Source organism: Apostichopus japonicus, chromosome 20, assembly GCF_037975245.1.
Source record: "Apostichopus japonicus isolate 1M-3 chromosome 20, ASM3797524v1, whole genome shotgun sequence".
Lineage (NCBI taxonomy): Eukaryota > Metazoa > Echinodermata > Holothuroidea > Aspidochirotida > Stichopodidae > Apostichopus > Apostichopus japonicus.
This window is the reverse complement of record NC_092580.1, coordinates 3,539,917-3,549,569: the sequence shown is the minus strand read 5'-3', so window position 1 is coordinate 3,549,569 and position 9,653 is coordinate 3,539,917. Positions and strand designations below refer to the sequence as shown.

The 9,653-nt window shown below is 37.3% G+C and overlaps 1 protein-coding gene across 2 annotated transcripts; it reads left to right on the top strand.

Moving 5' to 3' along the window:
• Positions 1-2,718: 2,718 nt before the first annotated feature.
• Positions 2,719-8,155, top strand: LOC139961513 (galactose-3-O-sulfotransferase 2-like). Of its 2 annotated transcripts, XM_071960727.1 has the most exons (3): positions 2,719-2,889; positions 4,791-4,994; positions 5,674-8,155. In XM_071960727.1, exons 2-3 carry the CDS (start codon positions 4,960-4,962, stop codon positions 6,467-6,469), a joined length of 831 nt encoding a protein of 276 aa, XP_071816828.1. In that variant the 5' UTR covers positions 2,719-2,889; positions 4,791-4,959; the 3' UTR covers positions 6,470-8,155. The 2 variants fall into 2 exon arrangements, with proteins under 2 accessions (XP_071816828.1, XP_071816829.1); XM_071960728.1 differs by lacking the exons at positions 2,719-2,889; positions 4,791-4,994 and adding an exon at positions 5,206-5,490.
• The last annotated feature ends 1,498 nt before the right edge of the window (positions 8,156-9,653 follow it).

Below are 9,653 nucleotides of genomic sequence, written 5' to 3'. Positions count from 1 at the left end.
TCACAAATATTGCCAAAGGCCCAAAACAAATTTCTCAAATAGCAGCTTTAGCTGAGCCTCTGCAGCGTAGCTTGTTTTAATAATAACATAGTTATAGCAGGGAGTTGTTCCATAACACCTCACAGGTTATAGTTTCCTAAAGCATATTCAAGCCTCTGAGAACGTTTGGTGTATATTACTTCCGTTAACCTGGTTCAGTTACACATTGCACATACAATATAAAAAAGATCTGTGGTTTTAAAAAGGATGTGATCCCCGAGGGGCGTTGAAGCCGAATCCTATTTAGCGGAAAATGAGTCGCGCTATTAGTAAACATGACATAACAATGCATGCCTCAATACACCCATTATCCACGACGTATACGTATTACTTTACAAACAATAATTGCAGATACTCCTGTTTTGCAGGTACGTGGATAAGATATAGTCGGCCGTACCTTATGTCAACGATTCCTCGATGCATGTTTCAAAGCATTCACCTCACCATTGGCGACTCTGCCCCCCCCCCCCCCCCCATCGCACCTATGGCCACTCACAACTCCGGATGATTTGTACTGTCATGTCAACACACGATTCGGTCCTGAGATCCATGGGTGTAGATCCTGGTGGGGACAACGGGACGCGTCCCCACCAACTATTTCAGTGGTGGGGACATGATATACCGTGTCCCCACCGCAATTTGTCTTGACCAAACGATGCATTTCAAATTCCCCTTTATTGAACTTAAGCGCAGTTTGATCCAGCATTGTGCAAATGACATGCAACAGTTCTCATTTTATTATATTTATCAACAGTTGTTAAATGTATAGGCCGGAGGAAATCGCATTTGCGGCAGTCTATAATTTTTTTCTGAGAGAGGACCCCAGACCCATCGTATACAAAAGTCTACTTGGATTATTTGTCCCCGATTTTTTTTCTGCAGACGCCCATGTTTTTCCCAAAACTCAATTTTTAAGCCATGAGATCTAAAACTTAAGGAGGTTTGGGAGCATCATTGGGTCTGGGAAGTGTTATTTCCGGCGATCTGGGAGTTATATTTGCCCAAAAAATTCTTGTGCGCTACGCGCGAACCCATGGTCGCGCTCCGCTTAGATAGTATCACAGAACAGACACGCGTCCCCACCATTATCCAAGACTGATCTGCGCCCATGCTGAGAAACATTCGCCACTTTTTTTACTTTACATTTCTATCAACTACGCCTGCAAAAGTTATGTGATCGTAACCAGGAATTGCTCTTTACTGATGCGATATGAAATAATGGAATCAGATTAATTGTCCGTTTAATTTGAATTATCTGTGTGTTTAGTTTCACCGGTCAGGAATCGGCTAAGTGCAAGCTCCTTTTGTACATTAAAGTGATCATAAAAGGTTATTTTTGGGTTGCAAGACATTCACTACAATCGTTTCTTATGTATAGCATAGTCCTAGCTGTGAGTGTGTGTACTTTGGGTTTGTTTCCCTCCAAAGAATATGCGTTGGGAACACTGCTTCATATATAGTATTCCCCGTTTCACATAGTATCATACAAAAATATTATATCATAATAATAATATAATATGAAACATCCGTACTAATATTGTTGCATATAGTAGTACATGGTACAATGATATATTATGATATCAATTATGTTTTATTTGGTTGTATTGTTGTTTCGTTTATTCTGCCATTAACTCATAATGAAGTACATGTCTTAATACATAGTTGTAGCAATGAGGCAGTGGGACCAGAAGTCAGATAACTTTCTGGTCCCTTGCAAAGTAAAACGAGAAAAATAAATTTTATATAGAGAAAAGAAAAGAAACAATGAAGCACATAGACAAATTACACATATTGGGTAAGAAAACAGTAATACAATGCTCATAATAAGGCAGAAATATAGGAACATTATTCGTGGAGTAGATAATGTTTAAGATGTCATTTAGAAAATGAAATTGATTTGCTATTCCTAATGTTTTCACTTCGAGAATTCCAAATGGCGACGCCAGATCATCTAACCTGAGTATGATACATTTAAGTCATTGATATAGGTATTTGTAACATATTAAAAGAACAAAGTGCTGTATGAATGAAATCTGTTGTTATAATGTAAACAATTATGTATAATATCTGGAAGTAACCCGTTATGAAACTTAACAGAGAAGAATTCCTAATTTATAATTATAGAGCTCATTTAGGGAAAGCAAGTTTAGGTTTTTGAAAAAGGGGTGCAGAATGTGATATATGTGAAGCATTACAACTTTTCTCACAGTCAGGTTCTGGATCTTATATATAAGCTATCAACTGTTGATATGTACAGGGCATATATCCCCACATGAGGATGTTGTAGTTTAGATGAGGCAAAACGAGTGCATTATAAATTTCCGGTAAAATTAATTTAGATAAGAATAGTTTCAACCTGTTAATTGTACTACTTGCATATGCAACCATTTTGCTGATGATAGAAACATGTTTTTGGTTTTTGCAGTATAGTTTTGAATCAATATACAATCCCAGAAATTTTGCATTATCAGATGCGTTAATATATACGCACTCCATAAAGTATTACTGAGGCTTTTGTGTGATCACAAAATTTGTTGCCAACCACCATTAATTAACGCCGATCATTATCGCCGAGTATCTCAGACTTGGCTTTCCTTTGTGTAGTATTGTTCTTTAATCCAGGTTTATTCCACCCCCACCCCCCCCCCCGCCCCACATGCTTCCTTTGTGTAGTTTGCAAATCTATTGATCTACAACATCTACGACTTGCATATATTTTTCTATAGTAAGTTACCTAACTACTTGTGCAAAAGTAGGATATTCAAAGAAAGCAACTCGCATTCTCACTTCACTGCATGTCCTGCGTATACCAACTACTTGTCTACTATTGAATCTGTGATCCTGTGTAAGGTAAGTTCACTTTTTTACTCTTACCTTGTATAGTTTTTTCTCGGTATTCATATCATAGTTTTATTATTACATGTAGCCTACTATTCAATGCGTTAGCTCAACTTGTCAGTTGCTTATAACTGTTAACTCTTGTACTATAGAATATTATGTTCCATGATAGGACTCCCGAAACCTATGATGAGATGCGTTTAATCCAGGCTTGCTCTTATGATATACCAATGACGACTTTAACGAACGTTTTACTGTGATTCTGAGACTAAATCATATATAGTCAGGTGTACGTGTAAACGCAAGAAGCCTTACTAAAAACATTACGACGGTTTAATTAAACTTTTAATAACACTTGAAAACCATGAGTTTTAATTTTCTCGCAGTAACAGAGGCCTGGCTAAGTATAGTAAATACGACTACAAACCTCCTTGACATTGATGGAATGATGGCTATAGATACATTACGATAGAAATTCAAAGCAAGGTGGTAGTGTAGCCATATATGTTAAACGAGAGTTCTCCTAAGACCTGATTTAGGTAACTGTCTTGCAATTAATGCTGAAAGTGTATTTATTGAAGTTATAAATGACAATTGCAAAAATGTTATATACAGACCACCAAATATTTCTATTGGTCGTTTCAATGATGAGCTTGATGAGCGCTTAGGTATCATTGATACTGAAGTAAAAACCTGCTTTTTAGCAGGGGATTATAATATTGATAACTCTCAAAATCATATAAACTACGTCGTGGAGCAATTGATCAACACTATGACAATGCATTCCTTAGTAAATACCATTTTTAGGCCTACGAGAGTTACAAGTGAAACCTACTCTGATTAACGACATTTACACAAACATTCCTCGGTCTAATTTTAACTGCGTTGTTATAATATGTGATATATCTGATCATTATCCTATTTTCTTGTTACAAGTTTAAATTGTTCACTAAAAACTAAAAATAAACCCCAATCCTTTAGGCATAATACCTGTGACCGAAACATCGCTATAGCTTATTACAGAGCTTGCAGCTGTTGGCTGGTCTGCAATGATCGCAATGATTATAAAAATAAGCTTACAAATGTTATTGGATAGGCAAACAAAGTGTACTAATAGCAACCTTATTGACTTAAACAAAAACTACAGTGCTAAAGTGTGGAAAGTATTCAACGGTATTCTAAAAGAATAGGGAGCAAACTTATTGTAGTAAAGCCTTTGTTTGTAATAACGTTTACCCAGAGGATCCGCATACAATTGCTAATAATTTTAATACGTACTTTTCTACAGTTGCCAAATCTTTGGCGGCACTCAATCTTATCGACAAAATTTCGAGAGGATCGGATAATAAGATATTTACAGTGTTCTCTCCCTTGATGTTTCAAAAGCTATTGATACCATTGACCACCGCATTCTTGTACAAAAACTTAATTGTTATGGGGTACTTATTTCTTCATTCCTAGGAATTAGCGATATAATGTAATTTGGGGTATTGGCAGTGCCAATATCTTGTTATGTACGTATGTATGTGAGTGGACTCTGCAGATATATTTTTTAGGAAATTCCTCTCATCTATATGTGACTTTATGAAAGGAATAAGGCATTTTGTAGTATGCCATGTCTCAACATCTAGGCTATATATGCCATGGCTTTGTTGGAACCTTTGTCCTTATTGGACAAACAGACGATAGGCTTTGTTTCTCAAACCAAGGTATGGAATTGAGTCTTGGTCTTGGACCAAGCTATATTAGTTTCTGCTTGCGTGCTGTGGTTTGAACAAAGTTTCATATATAGAAGAATTACTTTCTGTAGGCATGAATACAATTTAAAGGTTAAAAAACGGCCACGTAAAAATGTATTTTACAGCTGTTCGTACTGAAGTTTAAGGCCATGGATTTTCAAATATTTTTTACAGACTAACAGCAGGAGGGAATTCATGTTTGATGATACGAAGAAGATAATTAAATGAGCCCTATGGAGAAGACGGTGTTATCACGCAAAAGGGTTATCCTCATTTGTTTGTGTACCTGTGTCCTCTTGATCATTACGACCCTAATGAACTCTCAACACATAACCCATTGAACATGTCAGAGGTTGCTGAAGAATCTTCATATGTGAGGTAAGTGTAAGTTTGTAGGCCAGATGCACCAACAATCTTGTAAGCAACTGTTTCTGTTTGATGCTTGATTGTTACTTTGAGCACCATTGGTGTACTTTTGTAATCATCATGGCTCTTGAGGCTTCCGTTGATATCTTTGCTGGTGACTTCCCTATTAAAGTTAGATGTCACAGCCCTGGTTACTTGCATGTACTGTATCAGATATTTTACCTTGCTTACTTGTCTCAAGACACATTTGTGCTTGACTGCCCGGCCACTGTCAGAGGTTATTCCAGCTGTTTTCTTTCATACAATGATACATGGTTCCAGTGTACAAAAGCTGCTATACATCTTGTATAACAATATGTCAAGTTCGTTCCACATTTTGCGAAGAGATAGCTGCAAAATTGGTCCCTGAATTTCACTCTCGACATGGTATACTGCATGTATATTGGAAGTGCTATTATTGTTGTGAAGAGGCAGGTATATAAGTCGTCACTCTTAAATATTCAAACAGGTAGGTAGTTTTAGAATGACAAGAACGTCATCAAAATTCAGTATTTCGTTACCAGTCTCATTACTGTATGTGGGGTAGTGAGACAGTTGCTGTTATTAACTTCACCTCCTGTTGTTAAACCAACCTGCGACTTCTGTGTTATCGATGCTGAGTTTTCTTATTTCTCGCATTCTCGCATCGTAGACATCCACCTGCTATGGCGATGTTCAGTGATACCGGCAGTTTCCATCGGGCAGAAAGTACTCCGTGGATTGTAATTGGTGGCACCACATCTAATGCATCATCCAATGCCGTGGCTGCATGCCCACAAGAACACCGTCTATCCGTCCAGGTTCAGAAGACAGCTAGTGTCACCTCAACCATTACCACGCTCTTGCCAACTTCAATGAGGGAGTCCCAGCCAACACCCATCACCAAATGCTCACCGATTCAGAGAATTGTATTTGTAAAAACGCACAAGACAGCCAGCACTACCATGGCCTCTGTATTTGAGAGGTATGGATACTATCGCAACCTTTCCTTTGCAATCGGCAGAGGCCATGTTCTTTCCTTCCAGTACAAATTTTCGCGTGGGAACCTCATGAAGTTTCCCAAGATGAAAGGTAAGCCATTCGATATTCTCACGAACCACGCACGTTACAGTAGAGTAGAAATGGACGCAGTCGTTCCAAATGCAACCTACATTACGATATTACGAAATCCCGAGGACCAAATAGATTCCGCGTTTGGCTATTTTGAAATGTATCGAGGAATGAAGATTGGACGTGAACCCAACCCTCTGAAGACCTTCATGGACGACCCGATGAAGTACTATAAAGATCACAAGTACTACAAGTGGCAACTCAGCCGCAACGGGATGTTGTTCGATCTCGGGCTGGACCACAAGTACGACCAGAAAATCAACCAAAAGATCAGAGAACTAGCTGGCGAATTCGACCTGGTGTTGAATCGGAGTACCTCGACGAATCTCTACTGCTAATGAAGAAATTGTTGTGTTGGGAGTTCAAGGACATTGTGTACTTATCGAGTGGCATACGGAGCAAAAGCCACAGATACGACAAAGACCGAGATTTGAGAGATAAAATACGGCAGTGGAGCCACGGAGACGTGCTGCTGTACGATCACTTCAACAACACTTTGTGGAAGCAGATAGCATATTACGGCCCTTCTTTTCAGACGGATCTCAAATATTTTCGGGACCTCAACAAGTCCGTCTACGACGAATGTGTCAATCCCAACAAGTGGAACAAACGCGACAGTCGTGAAGATAAACTAACTTTAAAGAACGATTCAGAATGGTGCAAAAGTGTGATACGAGGAGACATGGGTTACACAAAATTGATAAGAAAATCAATGGTTGGAAGATTTGGTGCAAGTGGTATTGCTTGATTTAATTTATGTATTGGTTGTTTTAATTATCAGGTTGGAAATATTTTTTTTTTATAAATGATGTTTGTTTATTCACAATATTTCTTTATTTTTATTTTCTACCACACACTTGGATCTGTATATGATATTTCTACAACTTAATTTTTTTTTTATATTATTGTATATATTTTTTATTATTGTATATATTATTTATTATTGTATATATATTTAGCATCCCGTATGTTTCCTTCCTTGTGATATTTATGATTCGTGCCTTTTGAAGTTTCATAAAATGTAACCTTGTTATTCGAGTCAAGGTGTGCTGTAGCTCATGTTCAATCATTGATGTCAATGGGTAATATTTCCTTAGCATAGTCAATAAGGGTAACAATGGTTTTTAATAAGAAAGAATAAATCGTGAGAGAAAATCTTGAAAGTCTTTTGAAATATTGTATACCCGGCCTTATGAGAGACAACCCCTTATACTTTACATGGCATGTAAAGTATAGGCCTACATATACTACAACACTTAGAAAGCTGTAGTATATTTAATACTGTATCTTTACTTTCATAAAAAAAAAGTGGGATTGTATCCATTGTCACAAGGTCTGAAAGTTGTCGTTCAAACATATTCACTGTATTTACGATGTATGCAAAATAAAACAAGTATGTTACACATGTTGTATAGATCATTATACGTGAGGGTGTCGTAAGCAAGAGATAACCATTTTCAACACACAAAACATGATTGATGACAGCATATTAACCCAATAGCTTGGATGGGGAAAAGCAATGTTGGCTGGCCTTTAAAAGTGTAGTGTCTCTCTATTTTAAATTGAACTCTGCACCAAACCATTAACAGCTGCATATAAAAACACAGCTGATTGGCTATTTGTATAAGAGCCAAAGGGTTGGTTAGGCTAGTTAGGATAGCCTTTCCATGGTCCAGGTATAGCCTTTCCATGGTCCCGAGACAATGTGTCAAAACGAACCAAATAAACGTGGTGTCGGTGGCGCCTGATAAAATGAAACAAAACGAGTAACATTTTATCCAGAAGGCCCAGCAGTTTTTGACAAAGGCGATAATATATGCATACTTGTACACTTTTAAAACCCAGAGATTATAGTCCAGAATTTCGGGCCTACGATCGCTCGTCTACGCTGGGAGTAGGCGCTAGTCCTGCTCCCATTACACTTACATTGAGTTAATAGGCGTGGCCTAACGCGCACGTGTCAACATATATAACGCGTGCGGTGTTCGACCGATTAATCTTTGTACAAACGGCGTGGACACATTTTGTGTATGCCCACTGTGACTGCACATTTAAAGTGATTGTGTATGTTCATTGCGACGACATATGTATTCTGATTGTACATGTCCATTTCGACTGCATATGTTTTGCGTCTACATATATATATTGATTTTCCAACAACGATTTCAATTGTATATATTCATTTGCCTTTGTCGTTTACCTCCATTTCATGAACAAAAGTCTGTTCAAAGTATCTCTTTCGAGATCCGGCTTTAGGAATCACAAATGATTTCAAGTTGGTTAGAATCATGTTTGATCTCTAGAGTAAGGCAAATATGTCACCAAAACAAAACTGGTATTGCTCGATACAGGTGACAAACGCCTACAATTGAAATTGTAGTGAGTTGGAGAATCAAGAACAGTGAAAAAAGTTACAGCCTCCACCGGGATTCGAACCCGGGCCTGCTGCTTTATATGCGTATATATATATATATATATATATATATATATATATATATATATATATATATATATATATATATATGTATATATAAACAGGTAAGCCCGATTAGTATGTATTCATTTTTATTGTTGCTACTTAGCCTACTTTAAGTTTCACGTACGTAGTCCCGATCATCAGGCAAGTGACATTGTGAATGAGTAGAGTAGTACACAAGTACAGTGTAAATGGAATGCCGAACCAGCTAACCAACGGATACTGAGTGAGGCATATATCTGTACTAATAATGGGAGGTGGTTTAACAAATGCACATAACAAAATAAAAAGATGTGGCATTTTATAAATGATGGGATGTGATACCTGAGGGGTGTTGAGGCCGACTCCCATTTGGCGAAGGGGATCTAGTGGTCCCTCCATTATCGAAAAAATGGAGTTTGTGACCTGAAATGGTGCATCCTGGGTAATATTTAAGCTATACGTTAGGTCTACACGCACGGTTTGTGCTAATAACTACTCTTGTGGGATTAGAAAATGGAGGGTTTATTTACTGCCCCACCCTCAAAAACTTCTGAAGGAATTAAAATGGACAGCAAAATAAAAAAAATGAGATGTCGCGAAAGACCAACAACTGTGAGTTGGTTTCCCCGTATAGCAAGCCGTCTCACTTTTTATTCAATATCTAATGATATCATTAATTCAATTAATGATCATGAAAAGTATTTATCGATCAATGATATCATTACTTCAATCCCTTTAATGACATCGAAAATTCTATCTTGATATCAATAAATAAATTCGTGATAGGTACATATAGACCTTTTCTTAATTCAAATTCTTGATATGTGCATATCGATAATTCGAATTAACGCTAACATCAAATATGACGTCGCATATCATGAATTCCACCATGTCATTAAATATGGCGGAATTCGTGATATGTGACGTCATATTTAATGGTATCATATTATTCGAATTAAAGGTAGCCTTTCAATGCATTTTGGCGGAATATGTGATATGTGACGTCATATTTAATGATATAATCAATTCGAAATTAACGATATCATTAAATATGGCGGAGTTCG

Coding starts and splice junctions, on each gene's coding strand:
- LOC139961513 (XM_071960727.1), top strand. CDS start 4,960: ATGTCAGAGGTTGCTGAAGAATCTTCATATGTGAG. Junction 4,995..5,673: donor GAAGAATCTTCATATGTGAG/GTAAGTGTAAGT, acceptor CTCGCATCGTAG/ACATCCACCTGCTATGGCGA.